General features: G+C 34.6%; 1 protein-coding gene across 17 annotated transcripts in view; it reads right to left on the minus strand.

Moving 5' to 3' along the window:
• The window catches only part of RUFY3 (RUN and FYVE domain containing 3), a 125,160-nt gene that overhangs the window by 17,009 nt on the left and 82,719 nt on the right, over positions 1-25,432 (minus strand). For all 17 annotated transcript variants that reach the window (XR_007948080.1, XR_007948078.1, XR_007948081.1 and 14 more), the window contains 8 exons: positions 23,658-23,781; positions 19,486-19,547; positions 17,754-17,819; positions 14,742-14,811; positions 7,002-7,094; positions 6,202-6,285; positions 3,786-3,953; positions 2,087-2,184 (listed from right to left, as the gene is read on the minus strand). Coding sequence is in view for 13 of the 17 variants with exons in the window: in XM_051964529.1 (XP_051820489.1) it covers positions 2,087-2,184; positions 3,786-3,953; positions 6,202-6,285; positions 7,002-7,094; positions 14,742-14,811; positions 17,754-17,819; positions 19,486-19,547; positions 23,658-23,781 (765 nt within the window). In the remaining 4 variants the exon portion in view is untranslated. The remainder of the gene's footprint in view (positions 1-2,086; positions 2,185-3,785; positions 3,954-6,201; positions 6,286-7,001; positions 7,095-14,741; positions 14,812-17,753; positions 17,820-19,485; positions 19,548-23,657; positions 23,782-25,432) is intronic.

Here is a 25,432-nt window from a genome sequence, read left to right on the forward strand (position 1 = left end):
GAATGAATTGAATGGTGGAACTATTTCTAGAAGAAAGGAGAAATTATTTCCAGCAGTATTGGTAAGAAGTCACACTAGTGTGATCATTCTCATAACTACAACATTGTAAATATTTATCTTTGTAGCAATTACCTCATTAAAAATTATACAACTAGCAGTGTTAATATTTATGAATTCTTAAGAGATAATTTGATTTTTTGGGGTTTTTTTTTGATAGAGATATATAGCTGCTGACAGGAAAAGAAATTTCTCCAGTTTGTTAAATAAACCACAGTTAATTAACAAACTGGAATGGAAGCCCTAAACTAATCATTAATTGATGGAATTATTGCAATGTAGTAATGAATATGGTAATGACTCAAGTAGCAGGTGGTAATGAATAAAGCAGCACATTTTAAGAAGTCAGGAATTAAGAGGTGACTTACAAATGAATGTAGAGAATTTTGTAAACCACATTAAGTAGATTTATGGTATCAGACATATGAGAACAATGTTGATTAGGCAAGGTCAGACAAAATTTTGAAGATTATTTTAATTACAGTTTTATCAACATAATTGTTAATAATGAACCTCGTTATGAGATTATGATTTGAGATATTAATGATTGACAGAATGAAGCTATAATGATTAGAAAAATGCTTAAAAACTAAGCTATGTGATTAAAATGTATCACCTATAAAAATACTTCATAGATACACACTTAAAAATGTAAGAAAACCTAATCTTCTAACCAGTTTGTGTCTACAAAAAGGAGTAGATTTTGAACTTATTTGTTAAAAAATATATAGAAAAATGCCACACCTTCCAATTCGTTTGTGAAAACAACTAACACAAAAGGTGATAGAAATTAACTAACTAAATTTCAGCTAAAGCTTATGCATGATTAGGGGATTATATAACAAAATCAGCATCAGTTTAAGATGTGCTTCTTCCATTTAAATCTATGTTTTTGAGGTACGACTGTCTTTTTTTTTCCAACTATGATACCATTAAACCACAAGCTGAAATTACAACTAGACTATTAAACTTTCTGTATCACAAAAGACTTCCTATTCAACCACATTGCTCTAGCTAAAATATAATGACATTAATATTTTTCATGAGAATCATTCATGTTTAATTCATCTTTGTCTCATCCTTTTAAAGTTTATTTTTTGGGTATGTTTATAAGGTATGTATTTGCATAATAATGCCATGTATATTTATATATTTACAAATAAGCATACATTTAACTGAGGGGGTGTACACAAATTTTTAAGAAAAATTTTTTTATCAGAAATATTTGGAGACTACTGCTCTAGGCTTCAAGCTGGTGAGTTTTATTCAAAGAAATATAAAGAATCTTTAACAACCAGCTTTTTTACAATCTCTTTGCATATCACTATTAATGTATCTCAATGTCACAGAACTGGAGAGGCAGCAACACATGGCTCAGAACATGGGCCAGAAACTCATAACCAGCCCCTGACACATTCTGGCCAGCAAACATAGAATAGGTGATTTAGTTTCTTAAATTGAGCTGCTCATTGATTTAGTAAAAGGAGTTTTCTCATGGGAAGGTGCGACATACCACAAGCCATTTTGCAGTGTGAGAAGCGACTCACTCTCACAAACTAGATATTGTTGCCTATTTTTAAGAATTTCATATGAATATAAATAAACAGGTAGGTTTCAAACTTCTCTGAATATTAACCATCATTTTCATCACTATTAGAGAAACTTTGGTCCCTTGAAACAAGTAGAAGCACTAAGTGAAACTCATTCCACCAATTAATACTGCTATTAATTATAGTGTAGAAAACATCCATGGATACATTGTTTCTTAAGAATGTTTTCAACAAAACCTCTTGGAGAAGTCACAAATGAAGTTTAAGGTCATTATCTTAATTTGTTTCCTTTGATTTAATCATTTGACAAATGTTTGACTTAACAATCAACCAGAATTCTCACACTTGAAATAACTTGTTTTGTTACTTTCTCTAGATCTTTGGGAAAACAATGGCTGAGAAATCTGTTTAAGTTTACAACCCTTCATTAACATGACCAATGAGCCCAGAGTATTTTGTTTTAGAAAAATCACTTTTACCTCTGTTCCAGTTGTTTAATGGTAGCAGCCATCTGATTGGTCTTTTCCTCCAAGCGACTGTTCAATTCACTTTTTTGTTTGACTCCCAAATCTGAACTCTGTTAATTTGAAAAAGAAAAAGCATTTTAAAAAAAGCTCTAGGAAAAATAAAACACTAAAAAATAAATCAAATATGCCTTTTGTACCGAATAATTACAGGAAAAGAGGAGATTGGATCTCTTCTTATGAGTAGTAAATTTACCATACTAAATGGTCAATCAAATCCAGACTAAAATATTGATTAAAAAGTACTTTTTGCAGTGGCACAGGAGTGGAAACAAAGATGATGTATATTAACTGGGGAATGACTAAATGAATATGAATGTGAAAATATTCTTGCAATATAAAAAATGATAACAGGGTATATATAATGAAGCATCAGAAGACTTCTATGAACTGATTCAGGATGGACAAAGAACCAAAAATCTATATCCATAATGATTTCAACAACAGAATGCAAAGAATAAATAAAAAACAATGTAACTAAAATGACAATTTGACCCTAGAGAAGAAAGATATTTCTCATATTTTTAGAGGTGAGGGACAAATTGTGTGAAAGATGTTAAGATGTGCTGGTTAATAGTTTTCTCAAATGCCTTTTTTGCTTTATTACAAGGGATGGTTTTTTGGTGAAGGTTAGAGAGGGGTCTCTATGGAAATAAAAGTGATACACAAGCAAAAGATAAATCAAAAAGAAAAACCAAAGCAATAAAAAGTCACTATGTTAAGTACCTATTGGGTGGTAGTTGGCTCTCCTAGGCAAGGGAGATATGGGATGATTAGTTACATTATGAAATAGGAGAGGGACTGGCAACTGGGAAGATCAGGAAAAATTTTATTCAGGTGGTGGGACTTCAGTCCATCTTGAACCCTGAAGAAGAATAGGGATTCTCAGAGGAGGTTGAGAAGGAGACACATTCTAGAAATGGGAACAATTGGGCCAAAGACCCAGATGGAGCTCTGGGGCTGAGGAATAACAAGAAGATTGGATCAGTTGGCTCACCCTGTGAATGTACAGTAAGACTGGAAAGACGGGCTGTAACTGGATCAAGTAGAACCCAAGCAGTTTGTGTTTAATCCCGGAAACATCGAGATGTACCCCCTAGAATTTGCTGAGGAGGGAGTATGAGTGCTCAGATTTATGCTCTAGGAAAAGCAGCTATGTGGAGAATGAAGGGGCAGGAGGAATGTGAAAGATTTTGTGGAGGAAGAAGAGAAAGGTGCAGCAAAAAATCGAGATGAGGTTAGACAGGGTTTCCTTATCTATGTTTGGAAAGTGGTCATGCGAAAATAGAAATATGGTCAGAAGAACTGCACATATTTAACCTATATCGGATTGCTTCCTATCTAGAGGAAGGGAGAAGTATGAGGGTAGAAAAATTTAAAACACAAGGTTTTGCAAAGGTGAATACAAAGGTGAATAATGAAAACTATCTTTGCATATATTTGGAAAAATAAAAAGTTATTAAAAAAAAAAAAAGAAAGTGGTCATGACTCTTTTAAAGTAATACAGGACTTTTTGATAATTAGTAAAATTTCTAAAGGGCTGGTCTCCTAGTGAGAATCCAGGCTTTCCTTCATAATTTATAATAACAATTTGTAGAGATGACAGGTTTCTGTACAACTGATACCGCTGTTCCTCTCTGGCCCTCTCCCTCACCTGTAACTTAAAGGAAAGCTCATGTTTGAGAGCTCTGAGATCATCCAACTGTTGCCGCAGAGAGACAAGGGCATCTTGCTTCTCACACACATCCTTCTCAAGCATCTTCATAGCTAGTTCCATCTCCTGTCTCATGCTGATCTGCATCTCCAATTCCTTTTCCACATCCTGACCAAAAAGTAAAGGCATTAATCCCAAGGCAAATAAAAGGGCAAAATAAGCAAATAGGTCCAGTGCAAAGAAGAGTCAAATCCTTGAGGAAAAAAAAGTGAGATTACAGAATAAAAATACAATTTATACTAGACATTCATCTTGTGATAACTAAATAGAATCCAAAGAAACTGCTAGCTACAAGTTGGAGCACTTGAGCAAGCAGTCAAAGGAGACCTATTTTAAAAAATAATTTTCATTCTTGGTAGTGTTCCCAGTAAGACTATCCCAGCTCATCTCATTCCTCTGACTTAACTTTATAAAATCATGTTCTTTAAGAAGCTTTCTCAGGCCTCCACCAGGAACTGACCTCCTCCCACCCTGAACTTTCATACAACTCTATAGTTTTCTTTCTGCATTTTCACATTGCAGCCTAAATTATGAGTCACTAGTGGTTATCTCTTTTTTGCTAGATGGGAAACCCCAGGAACAGAAGGATCCTCTAGGAATTACATCCTACTAGTTCTAGTTACATGATAAGGACTCAGCAGGTATATGTGGAATTCAAATGAATTGACAAGTTTAAAAACTTATACTGAATTAAGGATTATGTTTTCTGAGAACAGAGTGTATCTTGATGAACAAGAATGGTTGTTCTAGTTAATTGAAAAACCTTTATCAACTGTGAATTTTTGCTTTACACAATTGAGCTGTTTATTATCTTTTGGCAAAAAATTCTTGCATATACATACTGTCTCTATATCACAATGTGACATATACATTTATATTTAAAACTATCTACATAGAGAAACATATACATAGTGTTCCAAAAAATTTAGTGCAGTTTTAATTATTAAAAGCTAAAAGGAAATTATTAAGTGTAATTAAAAGGTATATGTATATATAGGTATAATTAAAATAAGTTATAATTATTAAAACAGTATATTAAATATAAATTCTTAGTTGATATAATATACTAAAATATAAATATAATTATGTAAGTATAATTTAAAATTATAAGTAAAAGCTATCTTATGTGTGTGCATATATATATGTGTGTGTGGATATGTACAAACCTTATTTACATATATATTCAAGGAAAGAGATATATACACACATATACATATGCATGTGTGTATGTACACACAAGCATTTTTTGGCAACTATGTTTCAGGCCCTGTGCTGAGCTACTATTATCTCATTTGATTCTCAAAATATCCTGGGAAATAGGTGCTATTTTTATCATCATTTTACATAGGAGAGAACTAAGACAAATAAAGAATTAAGTGTTTTGCCCAAAATTATCTTATTTTTCTTTTATACTTAATATTCTGTAGACTGTAACACAAGTAAGAAAAAAATGACTTTTTGGTAACTGAATAAGATAAGATCATTATTGTTTTATGGTTGTTAACTTTTTGGGGGAGGAATTTAATAATGTTATTTAAAAGGCCAATAGGTTATTAAAAAGAATGGCCATTTGACCATTTCTTTTAGTCCAAAGACAAAGATTTCAAGGATTTCTTGGAACTTATGAGAGGAAGCAATGTAAAAGGGAAAATGGAAAAAATGGATAATGCTTGACAAAAATCAAAAAGGGCAGAAGTCTTTGATATATGGCTATTAATTCTGATATCAATATGAAAGTGAAATGAGATTTTCATCAATAATGAAAAATCTATTATGACATTCTTATCACATAGTTAAAATATGTATATTACAAAATACAATAAAATGTTTATAAAAAACTATAATAATTTATTAAATATAATAAAAGTTTAATTTCATTTCTTAAAAAGTATTTTGCCCATGTCCCATAGTCAAGTGTTCTGGACAGATTTGAACTAAGGCCTTCCTGATTCAACTACTTGCCACCTCTATAATACATCCATTATATGTTACATGAGTTATAAATTACAAAAACATATATATATGTGTGTGTGTGTGTGTGTGTGTGTGTGTGTGTGTGTGTGTGTGTGTACATGAAATTCTTGGATATATACATATTTGCATAAATGTATATACTATACGAATATATATAATGTTAACAGACATTAATAGACCTATAAATGTATATTACAGTCACATTTTCTTCTCCATTATACTGTATAGAAAACTGTAGTAGAAAAAAAGCAAAATATGAAAAATAATTTATAAAAACAGAATACATGTATGAGCTCCCAGATTTGGACCTATCCAAAAGGCCTCTTGATAAGCTGTCAGACATGAACACAAAACTGAAATCTAGCAATCAAGTTTAGTTTACCAGTCGTAATTGTGTCTCCTCTTTTAGATGTTTTCTAGCTTCACTCAGTGCCTGCCCATCTACAGTTCTATCTTGCTTGGTGCCCTTGAAATTAAAAAAAAAAAAAAGTCAATGAACCAGTAGACATTAAAAAAATAGCAAGCAGTCAGAACCTTAGATCAATAACTCAAAGCATACAGACAGGGGTCATCATTCTAATGATGACAAAGATCACACTCAGATTAATGAAACATTTTAGAGCAAAGCTACCTAAACTTTTTTATATAACTGATTGTATCTTTGGCAATCTGATCAAGTCTACAATTTCCATCTCAAAATAATACTTTTAAATATATAAAATATATAGTATTACAAAGGAAACCAATTCAAATATAATTCTCCCTCCCCTCCATATACATTTATATTTATATTTATAAGTTTATGATGACTTTTTAGAGTCCAGTAAAATGATATATTTAAAAGATGAAAAGTTTTCTGCCATACTAAGATCCAAGGATAATTTGTCAGAAAAAAAAGAATTTCCAAATCAGGCAGTGATGAGAATATGAGCTGACAGCAACCTCTTACTTATCTACCTGATGGCATCAATGACTGTCTACAACATAAGAGAGCCATTTATTAAGCATTTATTAAGCAACTAACATGTTTCAGGCACTAAGTCCTTACAGTTAAACATAAAATTTTTCTTCTACTTAAATTAATGCACATGTATTTTATTTAGATTGTTCAAGTTTAAGCACTGCTGAAGTCCTCGAGGAACTAGAATTCTTTGTACATTTTATAGGTACCATAATACTCACCTTCCTATTAGATTCCAATATGTAGGAACTTTCCTCTTTGACGCGTTCCATTTCTTCTTGTAGTGTGATAATCCTGTTGTTGGCAACTGCCAGCTGTGAATGAAATCAAACAATTGTCAGGTAGAACATAGGTTAATCTGATGGTGCTCCTAAAATCTCATGTGACTTTGGGTATTAAAATTTTAACCATTTATCACTGATAAGATTCCTGGAGTTTGGGGTATTCTTTTTTTTTTTTTTTAATTATAGCTTTTTATTTACAAGATATATGCATAGGTAATTTTTCAGCATTGACAACTGTAAAACCTTTGGTTCCAATTTTTCTCCTCTTTCCCCCGACCCCCTCTCCCAGATGGCAGATTGACCAATATGTGTTAAATATGTTAAAGTATAAGTTAAATACAATATAAATATACAATTATTTTGCTGTACAAAAAGAATCGGACTTTGAAATAGTGTACAATTAGCCTGTGAAGGAAATAAAAAATGCAGGTGGACAAAAATAGAGGGATTGGGAATTCTAGGTAGTGGTTCATCTCCCAGAGTTCTTTCACTGGGTGTAGCTGATTCAATTCATTACTGCTCTATTGGAACTGATTTGGTTCATCTCATTGTTGAAGAGGGCCATGACATTTTGGGGTATTCTTGCATTCTCCAGCTCAGTTTAATAGAAAACTGGGGCAAGAAGGGTTAAGCGACTTGCCCAGGAAAATACTCTATTCATATCAGGGCAACTGAAAGACCTTCACCTGGCTGCCTTCTAGGACACTCTTCCTACTTCCTACTCTTAAACTTTTGACATCAAAGGACATAGTCCTCTGGATGAGATCTGTCCAGAGCACAGTGGCTGGGCACCTTCCTTTTCTTGGAAGCTGACCTTTTTAATGCAGTACAAGATTGAATTAGTCTTTTTAAGCTGGCACATTACTCTGATGACTCACAGAACTTGGCAGTCTACTCAACCCCCCAGATTTTTGTTTGTTTGTTTTTCAGATAAGCTGCATCCTATTTATGCCTCTTCCATTTTATACTTATGAAGTTGACTTTCTGGGTACACAATAGGATATTTATCCCTATTGAATTTCATCACATTAGATTCAGTCCAATGTTCTGGGCAACCCAGGTCTTTCTGAATTCTGAAGGTCAATCTCTTCAGCAAAGAAAATGGCAAAAGAAAAACAAGACAAAAATCAAGGAACTTGGCCATTTCTCTATTACTGGTTAACACTGTCCTATCTACACCAAACAAAGATCGCTTCCCTTCTCTGCCCCCCCATTTTTTCCAAATGAAGATTTTAAAAAAGATTTTGTTGTCCTTTGCCAAACCCAGCTTATTGTTTGCTTAGCATATGTTACTATTTTAATGGAACGTTACATCCTCACACTTATTCTCTGTTATCTGACCTGGATTCCATTTCCTGTACATTTCTTTTTAAAAATATAAATTGTTTGGTGAGTTTCCTATGCAATCATATTGGTCTTCTCAGGCATATTTTATTTTTTCCTCAATGGAATGAAATTCATTTTGTGCTTTCAGAATATCACTCTTAAAATATCTCACATTCCTCTTGACCTGACTTCTGCAAAATATTCATCTATGGAATTCTTTCTATCCTTCTTCTAGAGTAGGGGTGGGGAACATCTGGCCCGTGGGGTCACATAAGGCTGGGGAAATCATTTGGCCTAGCCCTGCCAAGGAAACCACAGATGGTAATGAACTAAAAGCTAGGTACAATAACCTTCCACTGCTTGAGTTTTTAAGTTGATAATTCTGTATGACTAGTAAAAAGGGTTCCCCAACCTTGTTCTAGACCCTCTGAAATCTGCTTCCCCAAAACCTAGATTGAATGTCAGACTATGTTTGAACTTCATCTCCTCTATCATAAACTCTAAGAGATTGTAGTCACTTAATTGCAAGTATCTTATCATTTCCATTCCAGAAATTACTTCTTCCATATGAGTGAGAGTAAACTCAAAAGAGAAGCTTCCCTTTTTTGTTCCTCCATTTTTAAAGACTGAATTTATTTGTAAGACAAGACAGGACATTTTTAGCCACTATGCATGAGAACTCCAATATATTTGTAGATAATCTAATTACCCATTATTCTCCTATGATGTCATTTTGAAAAGCCTGTTATTTGGTTCTCAACCTGCTCATCTCTTCCATCCTTCTATCCAGGTAGCCTATAGTATATTTTAATCATTACTCTTTCTTCCTCCATTGGCGTTCATCTAAATGTCCTCTATACCTCCAGGTCTCTAGGAGTTCCTAAAGAATAGACCATCTTAGGAAATTAGAGTAATCATTAAGAGCTATTTTGCCCAAATTTATGCCAATAAATCTGATAATGTAAGTGAAATGGATGAATACTTAAAAAAATATAGATTGCTCAGATTAACAGAGGAGGAAATAAATTACTTAAATCGTCCCATTTTAGAAAAAGTAATTGAACAAGCTATTAATCAACTCCCTAAGATAAAAATCTCCAGGGTCAGATGGATTTGCAAGTGAATTTTACCCAACATTTAAAGAACAATTAATTCCAATACTATGCAAACTATTTGGAAAAATAGGGGGAAAAGACATCCTACCAAATTCTATGACACAGATATAGTGCTGATACCTAAACCAGGTAGAGTCCAAACAGAGAAAGAAAATTACAGACCAATTTCCCTAATCTTAATCTTAAATCTTAAATAATAAAAATAAAAAAAAAATAAATAAAATATTAGCAAAGAGATTACAGCAAGTTATCACCAGGATAATATACCATAAGCAAGCAGGATTTATATCAGGAATGCAGGGCTGATTCAGTATTAAGAAAACTATTAGCATAATTGACTATATCAATAACCAAACCAACAGAAATCATATAATTATATTAATAGATGCAGAAAAAGTACTTGACAAAATACAACACCTATTCCTATTAAAAACACTAGAGATCATAGGAATAAATGGACTTTTCCTTAAAATGATAAGCAGGATATACTTAAAACCATCAGCAAGTATAATATGTAATGGGGATAAACTAGAACCATTCCCAATAAGATCAGAGGTGAAGCAAGTTTGCCCATTATCACCATTACTAATCAATACTGTATTAGCTTTAGAAATGTTAGCTTTAGCAATAAGAGAGGAAAAAAATTAAACACATTAGAGTAGGTAATGAGGAAACCAAATTATCAAACTTTGTAGATGATATGGAGGTATACTTAGAGAATCCTAAAGAATTAACTAAAAAACTACCAGAAACATGATATTTTGGACTTAGAGAATGCTAGAGAATCAACTAAAAAACTACTAGGAATTCACAACTTTAGCAAAGTTGCAGGATAGAAAATAAATTCATATATTATATAACATGTATACATACATATATATACAACATATATATATGTATACATACATATATATGTATGTATGTATGTATATAGCATTTCTATATATTACAACAAAATCTAGTAGTAAGAGATACAAAGAGAAATTCCATTTAAAATAACTGTAGATGATAAATATAAAATATTTGCCAAGATAAAGTTGGGAACTATATGAACACAATTACAAAACACTTTTCACACAAATAAAGTCAGATCTAATCAATTGGAAGAATATTAAGTGCTCATGGGTAGGCTGGGCTAATATAATAAAAATGACAATTCAGGGCTATATCAATCAAACTGCCAAGAAATTATTTTATGGAGCTAGAATAATAACAAAGTTCATCTAGAAGAACAAAAGGTCAAGAAAAGGAATTAATGAAAAAATGCAAAAGAAGGTGGCCTAACTATACTGGACCTAAAACCATATATATTATTATAAAGCCACAGTCATCAAAACCATTTAGTCCTTGCTAAGGAGCAAAGTAGTCAATCACTAGAATAAGTTAGATTCACAAGACACAACAGTTAATGACTACAGTAATCTAGTGTCTGATAAACCCATAGACCTCAGCTACTGGGATAAGAATTCACTCTCTGACAAGAACAGCTTCTTAAAATACAATGTTACTCGCCACCTTAACATTTAGGCATTCTTGTTTCCTCTGAATAGGGTAACCCCTCATTCAGAGCCATATTTAATACACATTTCAGCTGACTAAATCCCAGCAATCCCTCATCTCTGCCCTCTTGCCTTAGAACTGCTGTTTTGATAACCATACTATGGGCATTTGTATGAACATTTGAGGCCAGAGGTTTTACTACTGGCTTCTTTTTGGGGGGGTTCTATCTTCTGTGAACATTTGGGTAACTTATTTGCTCCTTTCTTCTTTCTTTGTAGCCACTTATTATGATATCAGATTTGGAGTTCAGGATCATCAGCAAGATTATATGATGATCCAACTCTGATGGACGTGGCTCTTTTCAATAATGAGGTGATTCAGATCAGTTCTAATGATCTTATGATGAAGAGAGCCATCTGCACCCAGAGAGAGGACTGTGGGAACTGAGTGTGGACCACAACATAGTATTTTCACTCTTTTTGTTATTTGCTTGCATTTTATTTTCTTTCTCATTTTTCTTCCTTTTTGATCTGATTTTTCTTGTGCAGAGAATACATATGTATGTTTATATTTGATTTACACATATCTTTACCATGTTTAACATATACTGGATTACTTGCCATCTAGGGGAGGGATGGGAGGGAAGGAGGAGAAAATCTGAAACACAAGGGTCAATGTTGAAAAATTATACTTGCATATGTTTTGAAAATAAAAAGCTGCCTGAGGCAATCTTTTTCCCCTTCTTTATTAGTTTAAGGCCTTTTGGATAAGATTCACAAGATTCTAGAAAAATGTACTCCTGTCACACTTAGCAAGTAGACTATCTCCAGCCAAAAATATTCTGTCCTTTATACACACACACACACACACACACACACATATATATATTTTTGGATAATGAAAAGTTTATTATTAAAAAAAAAACTTTGCAGATTTCCCCCTCATATTGATATACAAGATGTACAGAATGCTTTAAATATGTTAAATAATTTGATGCTCTTTTATTTTAAATATTAAGATGGCTATCCCTATATTTTAAGGCACAGTTCAGAGGACCAAATCCCATTCTCAGACAACCTTTCATAGTTATTTCTGATTTTTCTCTCAATCCTTACCTTCAATGGGAAATAGTAAAAAAACAAAACAAAACAAAACATATCCTGTACCACTATAGTTTTCACTTTCTTGCCCCAAAATTCATAATCTTTAGCAATGCTTTTCATGTTTATTGATCGATTCTGGCAGTATTTCTTATGTCCCAGTTATTTTTGAGTTTGATACTTCTTGGGAAGTTCTCTGCTGTATCACACCTTGGGAAGAAAACAAAGTTCTCTACTGTTGCTCTGAGGTCTACAAAGAGCTGTCTTGGTATCTTGGCACCAATAATTGCTGATTCTTTTCTTTGATAATTACTAGGCTACCCCACTCCCATCTTTCCATCCCTACCTAAATAATTTTACTTCATTTTTACCTCTTGAGCCTTCCTTCTTAATCAACTTTCATTTTTATAAAGTCTTTAATGACTTTTATCAAGACCTAATGAATCAAGAGACTGATTAAACCTTGATTCTGTTCTTTCATAAGACCCAGAACTGGAATGTAGACCAGTCTCTGCATTAGGAGATTATTTTTATTCTCCATCAACTCTCCCTCCTCCACAGTTCGCCCTTCAAAATTACTAACACAATTTCTTTGTGTTTCTGCTCAAATTCTTCTCTCCTTTTCCATTTTTTCTCATAGAAGTTGAAGTAGAATTCTTAATAGCTGTCCTGATGTTAGAAAAACAGATCTTCACAGAAGATAATTGCTTTTTCCTTACAACATAGTGGAAAAATACTATTCGAGCCTACTTTGATGATTTGGGTTTACTCAACCCAATAAATAAATGATAGAGTCACTATGTTCTGGCATGCCTATGCATGAACATTGCACAGAATATCACCAGCCTGGAAGTGTCTCAAGAACAAGGGAAAACAGAAATATTTTCACTAAACAGGTTTAAATGGTGTGATCTGTTGGAGTATAACTTGTGTCTCTTAATTCTCTGCCCCATAGAAGTTCCTTACTCAGAATTTCTAAGAGCCAGTCTCTAACTAATCTAAATTCTTCTAGGAAGGAAAACTGGCTAAAGACAGAAGAATCTACAACTGGCTTAGAGGAGATAATGGAACAAAACCAATTTCCTTGTTTCTGCCCCAGGGCAGGGGAGGAGAAAAGGATTGGGGAACTTTTTCTTTCTTGCAATGTTTCTATGTTTGCTTTTATAAAGTTAATAAAAAAGATTATTTATAAAGTTTAAATACATTCTCAAAATATACTTAATTTATAATAAATTTCTTTCTACTTTTTCTCCTCATGAAGAAATACAACCTACAATATTAACTCTATGCTAGTTACTTATTTGTTTTGGGAAGTTTTAAAAGTTTTTTTTTTTCCCTAAATCTGCAAACCATGCTGTTTTCTCCTTTTGTTAAAGAAGTGAAAAACTCAGAATAGAAAGGGTTTCATCATTTCCAAAGACCTCAGATGAATTTTTGTTCTTAATCTGTTTTCTTTCCTCCTTCTCCAACAAATCATAAAGACCTAATGAGGAAATCAAAGCACCCAAAATAGCTTCCCATTTCATTGGATAATTATTCCACGCTAAGCCCAGGAACAGGGAACTAACTCTGAATTTGAAATATGTGTCTCGTTGCTTTAATTAATAAAGCATGGGGCTGGCCAAAATCTTGATTCAGTCTTCAAAATGAAGACTATTTATGTTTGAGTTTCATTTTCCACGCTTGGAAAGTACCACTTAGATTCCTCTTCTGTATAAAAAAGCACAGACAAAATCTGGCATAAGAGCTTTTTGCTGATTCTGCATCACTCTCTCAGTTCACATTGTTAAGGCTGGGAGTACTTCTCTACTGCTATTTGTGAAAGAAAGATGGTATCCTCAAGACTGTAAAGTCTGGTGTATGGCATAGTTGATGTCAACACACTTGAATAGATTTCACTGGGCAGCTCCAAGTTTTCTTGCCAAAGAGTTTTGATGATAAAGCCAATCAAGAGATCATATTTAAAAAGCATATTAAGGTTGCAAAGCACTTTCTACACATTTTCTCAAGGGATCTTCACAACAAAGTATGAATTTTATGTGAATAATTATTCCCAATTTGCAGATAAGATTTTCCCAGAGATTTAAGTCACCTTTCTAGGGGTACTTTATCTCATAAGCCTAAGATTGAGAGAGGTTTATGAGGTTTTCTTTGCTGGGTGTGTGGGATTAATGACTAAGTGACAGAAAAGCTTCTAAAGTTCACTGTCATGTACTTTTTATTATTCATGGTTTCTAAAGTTCAATGTCATATATATTCTTATTATTACTCATGTAAGTTCTGACCAAAAGCATTGATTCAGCAGAAACAATGTTAGATCTATCTTGCATGAAAGTCAAAATAAATTACTAGTACTTCTCTTCTTGGCATGAGTATAAATACAATCAGCAGCTTTCAAATTGACAAAACTATTACATGTTCCATTGAGCCCATACACATGTTCTTAGATTGAAAAATTAAAATTGAACAAAATCTTCCTTTTTAAGTTCCACAAACTCAAAATTGACAAAAGGAGCGTAAATCTAACTTGAACCCACAAGGAATCACCTATACCTAGTTATCACTACATACTAAGGTTCTGTGAAGGTTAGAAATGCTTCAACCCACCTGCCCCAGAAATGCCTCCACACACCTACCTCCTCCGTCAGCTTAGTGTTAGACTTTTCTAAGGCATCCACTTTGGCCTGTAGGTTGTTCACTGTTGCACTGTCAAACAGAAAAGCAAACAGACAAAGCACACTTGAATGCTATTATTTGAAAAAACTATCATAGACCAGAGAGCATCACTTTATCTCAACACTGAACTTTCCACCCAATATCTTTATCTCAACATTCCACCCAAGTCAATTACAATATAACCAACCCACATTAGGGAAGAATGATCAATAAAGTCATTCAAAAGATCATGCCTATGTTTTCTACTAATAACTATTATCATCTCTTAAAAGTAGTAATGATTATTTGTGAAAAATTTGTCTTGAAGGATAGTATTCTGGAAGAAGCACTAGTGGAGATCTAGGTCACTCCATTCTAGGACATAATCAAAGTTGAAACGGAGCTACTGAATCTATTACTAAATCAATGTCCTTTCATTTAACATATATGATGACTATGCATATTATAAGGAAGGTGATAAGAGGTTGGTCTCCACCCTCATAGAGAACATAATTTAGTAAGGGGACACAATGAAACTCTATTAGGACCCTTAATAATCCTTTGAAAAGGGCAGGAAAACCACATATTAATTGATTTGACAAACCTAGAACTAGGGTGAAACAACAATGCCAGAGGGACTAAGTTCCACAGATGCGATTATAAAAAAGAAATGATTAACACAACAGACATTTACTAAGTGCCCATCATGTATGAGGTACTAAAGATACAAAGGAAAAAAATTCAACAGTCCCTTTTAGGGGATTCTATTCTATCAGAACAGACAACCTGTACGTTTTAAAGTATATTCAAGTATATATATTCAAAAATGAACTAAACACAAGGTTATTTTGAGAGGGGAAAAATTTTTTTAAAAGTCAAGATTTTTCCCTCTTTTAGTCTCCTTTAGAAGCTGTTGAGTGAAGGCAGTCTTCCTGATGCCTTTCCCTCTAGAGTAAGGTTTCTACAGAACTTCGGCAGCCATTCCCCTTTGCCTTGTTCCTCAATCACTAATGTATCTCAGCCCTATGGAGATGGTTTTACATCTGAACTTGCCATTCATTACCCACAAGCACTCCACACCTCCTTCTTCATGACTGCAAAATGCTTTTATCTAATCATTATCTTTTACCATTTCACCTTTCCTTCTGACCTTTGAACCTACCCATGTTTATGGCACCAGGACTTTCTCTCCCAGACCACGAGCCCTGCATGGGTCCCCTCTCTCACCTCTCCTTTCTTGGGACTCCTTTGTTCCACCTCTCTCAGATGAGAACTTTTCCCTCCTCTCCCCTTCTTCCTCACCAGAGTCACATGCCCTCTACCCCCCAGATCTTCCTTCAGCCCATCTCCATCAAACAGGTGGCCTTTCTCCCCCCCAAGGCAGTAGAAAGGGGCAGCCCCCTTCTATGTGTGCCCGGGTCCCGGCTGCCCCCTTTAGCACCCTGTCTCATCTCTTACAAGCATGCTGTCTGCCCACCATCCTTAAAACCTCTCAGATCCAAGCACTGGACTACTCAAGATCTCATCCCTCTCTACCCTTTCACGGCTGCTCTCAGTGCACTCTCTCATCAGGGCATCTGCTTCTGTTCCTCTCCCCTCTTCTCGGTCCCCTACAATCCAGCTTCTGGCCTGCTCTCTCCCAAGTTGCCAACCACTGAATGACTGAACCACAGGTCTTTTCTCGATCCTCATCCTCAGAGCTGCCTACTGATCACTTCCTCTTCCCTAATATTCTCTTCCCTCTGAGCTTTCCTGCCATTGCTCTGCTCTTCAGTCTCCTTAAATGGGTCTTTGATCTTCACTGCTAACTGTAGGGTCCTCCAAGGGTCTTTCCCAGGCCCTCTCTTCTTCCTCCTTTGGAGGACTCATCTCTTCCTTGGAGAACTCATCAGATCCTGTTGTGTTTAATCATCGTCTCTTTGATCTGTTTATCTCAATTCACTTGTATTTTCACATCTCCCAATGGATATTCCATAGACATCTTATGCTCAATATTCCCCCCAAGAACTCAGTATTTCCTCTCAACCCCTTGCCTCATCTTTATTTCCTTGTAATTATCAAGGGCACCCTCCTGCTGTTCCTGAGTTCCCTGGGCTTCTAATCTCATGGTTACTCATGAAGCCTCTTTCACCTCATCCCACAGACCCAAATCTGATGGTTTGTACCTTCACAATACCTCCTGTAGCCCTCAACAGCTGGGATTACTGCAATATCCTTATGCTTATCTCCCCACTTATTAAGGCATGCATTTGACTATGTCACTGACCCTACTCCATGCATGTTACTGGTTTCCTGGTGCCTTAACAGTCAAATACGAAGTCCTCTCTGGCTCTAAAAGCTTTTCATGACCTGGCTCCTTCTCACCAAGCGCCCTACAATCCAGCTTTCCCTTCCACAGGCCACTCCTCCTTTCCAGTCTGTCTTTTCATAATCCATTCCCCATGGCTTCCTGTCTACCTTCTGGCTCCCGTCAAGTGATCAAGACTGCAGCCTACCTTCTGCAAGAGGTCTTTCTGGGTCTCCATGTCCAATGCCCTCCCTTTGAAAAGACCTTCTATTTTTTTTTTGGATCTCATCTTCCCTGTTAGAATACTCCTGAAAGTAAGAACTGTGGTTTTTGCCTCTTTTTGGAGGATAATCTCAGGGCCTAATACAGTTCCTGGTATACAACAGTTGCTTAATAAATACTTGTTGACTAAATTGACCTGTTTATAAAAAATACTTAACTATTCTTTGTGACAGTTAACTACCAAAAGAAAAAAAGACTTCACCTGGGCTGAGCTAGGGACTGTTCCATGTATAATGGAAGCACAATTAAATCAAGAGTTCTTTGGAGAAATTACCAACAATAGTGAGATGCTTTTGGCTGGAGCACCTTTAAATGAGGAATGATCCATCTCTAATACCTTTAAGTCACTTATCTTCCCTTTCCCTCTGTTCTCTTCCCTCCATTAAATTTTAGGTTAAGGTAATATTATGTATTCATTATTTACTTCAAATGTCTGTTGAGTTCTTCTACATAGTTCTTCTGATCCAAAATAGCAGTAATCTGGCCATCTCTGGGAAAGAAAGAATAATAATAATATCATAAATAGTACATATAATAAATACTTAAAAATACAAGAGTGATGATTCCCCTCCTTCCTTTTCACAAAACAAAAAAATCGGGGAACATGACACAGAAACAGGTCCATAAAAGGGAGCTGGGTATCAGAATGCAATGCCCCTGTAGGTCCAGTGAACTAGGAAACCATACGCCGTAACACAAAACCATTGGCAAGATCTGGATTCAAGTCCAGTCTCTGACATACTACGATCAGCCCTATGTTGACAAAAGGGAGTTTCCACACATACACATAGAGTGGCCACAATTCATAAAATCTTTGTATTGTTTTAAAAACCTGAACAGTGTGGGTAGTTGGTTGATACCAGGGAAATATTCTCTAATTCTTTAACTGAACTGCTTCCTCCTAGCAAATATGGACTTCCATCTTGACAGGCACAATTTAATTATAGTCCATTTCCCACTTGTAATAAGATCTATTCTATTTTGTCCAATCAATCCACAAACAGTAAATACTTTTGTGCTAGACACTCAGGTTTATGTGATTTTTTTTTCAAGATCATCATTTACTATAATAATATAATGATGGTTGTTGTCCTTTGTAATCAGAGAGAACCAAAATGATATTACTAGATTGGGGTTCAGGTATAGTGCATCCAACTATGGATGAGTAGACCAATTCAAGCTAGGAAGATTCTACCATAAATCTAACACAAATAGTTCCTGTGAATATTTGGAATGGAAGTGTTTTTAAATTTGCATTAATCTCATGTTTTAATGCCCAAATTTTAATTTAGGAAAAAAAGAGCATCGTATCACTTTCCAAAAACACACAATGACCATTACATAATTTTAGAACTTCAGGAAAGAGACTCCGGAAATTGGCCATCCATCCTTCCCCATTATAGGGATGGAAATCAGAAAGGTTAGATGATTTATAGAAGGTCATACCTGGGTCATAATCAGAACCAGACTGAGGCTTTTCTATTATGATGGAAATGCCTCTTAGTTCTGACAGGGAATACCACAATAAAGCAGTTATCCCAACCACAGTGAAAAACATTTGTATAACTGTTTCACACCTATTAATTTATGAACTGAACATGGAGCACCTATTTTTGGTCTATTTCTATGCTCAAAATGTATTATTTGAACATAAATTTCAGAAAGTACAATAGTCTTTAAAGTCTAGTAATAAACTTTTATTACACTTTAATAATAAAAGGGAGGAGGGCACTGTCTTCTGAAATTGAGAAACAATTACAATCTACTAAGTAAACATATCTTTTTAAATTAATGGTTCTTCAAGTATGGTCCAGAGGACTGGAAACCTTTTCAAAGACTCCTAAAGGTCAAAATTATTTTCATAATAATCCTAAAACATTTATATTTCTAATATGGTAAATATCAATAGCTATGATCCACAAAAGCTCTGGAGGATTCCTTAATAATTGCTATGAGCACAAAAAGGTCCCTGAGACCACAAAGTTTGGGAAAAATTACAATTTAAATAATGCCCTTTAAATAAGAATTTAGTCATGGTTGCCCTTTCAATGCCCACTATTTTGAAAATGATCTACCTACCATGCCTTTTATGATGGATTCCCAACAACCAAAAATATTAAGAACAGAAAAAGCAAACTTTTTCTTGTACTACTTACCCTTCACTACCTTTAGTGCTGTTCCCATCCTTAAGATACATTGAAAAATCTATAACTCCAACCTGCAACAATAATTTCCAAAAATATGAAATTAAGAGTTTCCTAAGATCTAAATCAAATTTTAGCCAGTCATTCACTCATTTGATCAGAAAGCATTTATTAAACATACTCTAAAAAATTAGACTAGGTACAAGGGATATAAAAACAAAGAGGAAGCTGTACCTACCCTCAGAGAGTTTATATTACATTGGGAGGAAAAAGCAGGAACACACCAGATCTAGATAAACAAGTAGGGTTGCCTTCCCTGAGTCCCAAAAGAACACAGGGATTCTGTGATGCTGCAGCAAGCAGAAATTAAATATTTCTGACAAAAGGGATGGTTTAGTAAAGACACATTAGTGGACACCTGGCTTAGTGGGCATAATCAGTCATGACATTTACAATAAGCTCAGAAAGGTAAGCAAGGAGTACCAGACTATGAAGGGCTTTAAAAGTCAATCACAATGGTAAGAATTGTACCTCTGGTCAATGGAGGGTAGCATGCTGGGTCCTACTACCCAGGAGTAAGGGGGATGAGAAGGAAAAAAAATCAGGCCAACATTTAATGTCACTTTTCAAGTTTGCAAAATGCTTTACAAGTATCTCGTGTTTGGTGGATGCCGACCAATTGGGGAATAGCTGAATAAGTTATGGTATATGAATGTTATGGAATATTATGGTTCTATAAGAAACAATCAGCAGGATGGTTTTAGAGAGGCCTGGAGAGACTTACATGAACTGATGCTGAGTGAAATGAGCAGAACCAGGAGATCATTGCACATGGCAACAACCAGATTATATGATGATCAATTCTGATGGTCATGACCCATGTCAACAATGAGATGATTATGGCCAATTCCAATGATCTTGTTATGAAGAGAGCCATCTATACTGGAGAAAGGACTGTGGAGACTGAATGTGGATCACAACATTCACTTTGTTGTCATTTGCTCGCTTGTTTTTTTCTTTTTCATTTTTTTTTCCCTTTTTGATCTGATTTTTCTTATGCAGCATGATAAATGTAGAAATGTTTAGAAGAATTGCACATATCTAGTATATGTTGGATTATGTGCTGTCTAAAAGAGGGAGAAGGTGGGGAGAAAATTGTTTTGCAAGGGTGAATGCTGAAAATTATACATGTATCTTGAAAAATAAAAAAACTTATTATAAAAAAATAATTTAAAAAACTCCCAAACACTTAAGTATCTCATATTTAAAAAGTGTTTCACAAATATCTCATCTTATTCTGATAACAAGCCTGATGCAGGCGTTACTATTAGCCCTATGTTACAAATGAGGAAACTGAGGCAAATAGCAGTAAAGTGAGTGGCCAGAGTCAGAAAACTTGTATCTCAGAGGGAATTTGAGTTTAGGTTTTCCTGACTCCAGGGGTAAGCTCTATTTACTACACTGTCAGGCATGAGGAAGACTGGTGATTTATGATGAAAAAGATGTTACCTACTAATGAAATTCAGTCTACTTAATCAGTCAGGACTTCTGTCCTGATATATATATATATATATTTGTATTTGTATCTACCTATAAACACTGTGAGACCTGATATTTGTATCTACCTATAAACACTGTGAGACCTGAGGGAGAAAAAAAGTTGGGTGAGGAAAACTGAAATTTTGTTTGACAGAGAGGTGACTTCTCTATATAAACTTTACAGATGAAAAAGAGAGGGCAAGGACAAGTCAGGAAGATTTGATCTTTGTTCAGTATTCTTCTTGGCTTATTTCTTGACAAGCTTGACCCCCCATTCCATATTTTTTAAGATTTCTGTTTTTTTTAAAATAACAATAGCTTTTTTATTTTTAAAAACACATGCAAGGATAGTTTTCAACATTCACCCTTGAAAAACTTTGTGTTCCAGATTTTCTTCCCCGATTCTTGACTTTCTCCCTCCCCTAGATGGCAAGTAATCCAATATAGATTAAACATATGCAATTCTTCTATACGTATTTCTACATTTATACTGCACAAGAAAAATCAGACCAAAAAGGAAAAAGAATGAGAAGAAAACAAAATGCAAGCAAACAACATCAAAAAGTGTGAAAATGATATGTTGTGATCCACATTCAATCTCCATAGATCTCTCTCTGGGTGCAGATGGCTCTCTTCATTCATCCAAGTCTATTGGAACTGACCTGAAGATTCTCATTTTCTGTGAAAGATGGTCTACTCACACCAGATCTCAAACTGTAGTTATAAAGGTTATTATTAAAACAATCTGGTACTGGCTAAGGAATACAGTGGTAGATCAGTGGAACAGATTAGGTACAGATTACATTATGGTAAATAATCATAATAATCTAGTATATGATAAACCCAAAGATCCAAGCTTTGGGAACAAAAACTCATTATATGACAAAAAACTGCTGGGAAAACTGGCAGAAGCTAGGTATAAGATCTCACATTATCTACCAAGATAAAGTTAAAATGAATACATGATTTAAAGATAAAGGGTGAAACCATAAACAAATTAAGAGAGCATGGAATAGTTTATCTGTCAGATTTATGAATAAGGGAAGAATTTAAGACCAAAGAAGATATAGAGAGTATTAGAAAATATAATAAATAAATTTGATTATATAAAACTAAAATTTTGCACAATTAAAACCAATACAACCAAAATTATAAGGAAAGAAGAAAACGGGGGGGAGGGGAGGATTTGAAACAAGTATCTTCATTTATCAAATACACAGAGAGAATCAAGTCAAATTTACAAAAAATACAATTCATTCCCCAATTGATAAATAATCAAACAGGCAGTTTTCAGATGAAGAAATCAAAGCTATTTATAATCATATGAAAAAATGCTTTAAATTACTATTGATCAGAGAAATGCAAATTAAAACAATTCTGAGGTACCACTCTCACATCTATCAGATTGACTAATAGGACAAGAAAGGAAAAGGTAGGATGTTGGAGGAGATGTAGGAAAAACTGAGACAGTAATTCATTGCTGGTGGAGTTGTAAACTGATCCAACCATTCTGAAGAGCAATTTGGAAAAATGTCCAAAAGATTACAAAACTATGAGTACCCTTTGATCCAGCTATAGCACTGTAGGACTATATCCCCAAAACATCCATCCACTGAAGGGGAGGACCTATTTATATAAAAATATGACAGTTTTTTCTGTAGTAGCTAAGAATTGGACATCCATCAATTGGCTCAACAAGTTATGGTATGTGATTGTAATGGAATATTACTGTGCTATAAGAAATGACAAATGATGATGATTTCACAAAATCTGAAAAGAATTACGTGATCTAAGGCACAGTGAAGTGAAAAGAATCAGGAGAATATTGTTCATAGTAATAGCAATACTGTCCAATGAAGAGCTGTGAATGACTTGGCTATTCTCAGCAAAACAATCCCAAAGGACTAATAAAGCATACTATCTTCTTTCAGAGAAAGAATTGATACTGATTGAATACAGACTGAAAGATGTTATTTTTCACTTTCCTTCATTTTTTTTCTTTTATTCGAATTTTCTTATACAAAGTGACTAATATGGAAATATTTTACATAATTGTACATGTATAACATAAAAATCTGATTGCTTACCATCTCAGACAGGAGATGGGGAGAAAGGGAGGGATGGACAGAATTTGGAACTCAAAACTTTAAACAAAAAATGTTAAAAATTGAAAATAAAATCTCATTTCCTTTTATCCTATTTCTTTCTTTCTTTTTTTTTAAATTCAGGTCAGAGAAGTACCCTGTCTTCACTTTTAAATACTACCTCATTTCCTTCCTCCTCCTTCAATCCTGAATTCTCCTTCCTTCATGGGGAAACTTGAAAGTGATTCATTTCTAGCATTTTATTTAGCAGAGAAGATTTGCAACAATTCGGTGTAAATTAGGAGAGAGAAGACCATTTATCAAATTCTGGCTTTTAGAAGGCACTTAAAAAAAAATAAAAAGAGCCTTTTTGGATTCTATGTAGGATCCTTTATCTTTTATATTCATAACAGAATTAATTAAAGGATTTCTAATTGTGACTTTTTTCTTTATAACTCTTATAACACTCTTCTTTAATTTGACTGATGGAACCATGTTGACCCAGATACTGAGAGCATCATTTAACCCAGAATGATGTATAGGCTGTCTGTAGCTGTATACCTGGGAGTCCAAATCTTCTCCTTTCATGCAGAAATTAGCATCGATGACATTCAGACCCACTAACAATCCAGCGATGATTGCCCCTTCCTCTTCCATCATCAGGGCATTGGGTTCATAGAATTCACTGCAAGACAAATCCAGAAGCTCACATACATAAACTTCTCAAGAACTCTAAAATCTTAATTAAACCTGAGGTGGAAAAAAAGCATGCTGTTGAATCTGAACACTTAATTTCACCTAATTGTTTTATTTGTATGGAAATAATCTGAACTGGCCTGGATCTGATTTTCTTCTCTCTCTGTTCATTTAGCTTAGTGATTCTCCTTTAGCAAGTTGGGAAATTTCTGAAATTTAGCAATGCAAAAAAAGGGAGAAGAAAACAAAGGAAGTAACAGAACTCTAAACTGAATAAACAAACAGCTCCCTACACCAGTGAAGGGGAAAGTTAGTTTTCATTCAGTATTAAATGAACATTCTGTTCTTCAAATAACTCTTTAAAACCTGAATGATCAATCTACACATTCAGAAGTGGAGGACACCAGCATTAGCATTCTTGCCTTCAAAAACTAAGAAATCTTGACTCTGTCCTAGCTAACTAACATTACTGTATAGAGACTTCTTTTTTTCCCCCCCAGAAAATACAATTAAAGAGAGCAGAAAAATATGGCCAAGCCAAGAATCTTGAGAAAAGATCATCTAGCTTGAAACTTACATAGTTCCAATGATGTTCCAAAGTCAAGAAACTAACCTCCTATCTGTCACTGCTGAGGGATCTGCTCTAGGCTCACATCCAATTTCTGAATTTCTACTGCATTTATGGTGTGTATCATACACTACCACTATCAATAGTTTTTGGTGGTTAAGTATTTCCTCCCTAATTATATGTAAGGTTTTTTTTGTTTTGTTTTTTTTTTTTTTGCAAAAACTAGGAAAGATCATTGTTTTTTATCCCTCAGTGATTAGCACACAATAGGCTTCTGTATAAATATCTGCCGACTCAGTAGGAGGAGAATTATCTTAGGTGAAAAAAAAGAGTAAAGAGGGTACAGGAGAAGCTTGTTTCTGGACACCTGTAGATGGATCCTCTTCCTGATTCAATTCAAGTCAATGTTCTCAGAATAGAATATTTCCATTTCTCTACTGAGTGGCAGGCAGGGTGCTGGCAAGTGGGCCTGGGTTGTCCAATCTCGGCCGAACTTTCTCTAGCTCTAAGCCCAGGTGGATCCCCCAGGTTCTGGGCCCACTAGTACTAGGCTGCTCTGTTCTCTGGCCTAAATAGATGTCTGCTCAGTTCCAGATGCTTCTCTAACATTCTCTCAGCTGCCTACTTTTCTCAGATTTCTGAAAATCTTATTATACTGCCACCTATATAATGAATAGTTCCAAAAGCCTTTCTTATTCTAAGGTGAGAAATTTGAGGTGGATAACTTTTTTTAAAAGTCATTTTAATTGACATTTTTGTTTTTTATACAGCCTTCAATTAAAAATATGTCCTTTTCTCTTCACTTGCATAGGGAAAATCTAGATGAGGAAAGGAAGAAAGAAGGAAAGGAGGAAGGGAGGGGAAAGAGAAAGAGAAAAAAGGGAAGGAGGAAAAAAGAAAGAATGAACAAAGTAATAACGAATAAAAAAGACAGCAAAAAAAAAAAAAAAAGCATTTTAGTAAAATCAATTAACACAGCAACACAACAACATACCAGAGTCCCCCAAGTCTGCTAAGAAGGATAGGAAATATACTTTCTTGAGTCTTCACCAGGGCTAAGTGGGTCATTATA

The sequence above is a fragment of the Antechinus flavipes genome, chromosome 6 (assembly GCF_016432865.1).
Source record: "Antechinus flavipes isolate AdamAnt ecotype Samford, QLD, Australia chromosome 6, AdamAnt_v2, whole genome shotgun sequence".
NCBI lineage: Eukaryota > Metazoa > Chordata > Mammalia > Dasyuromorphia > Dasyuridae > Antechinus > Antechinus flavipes.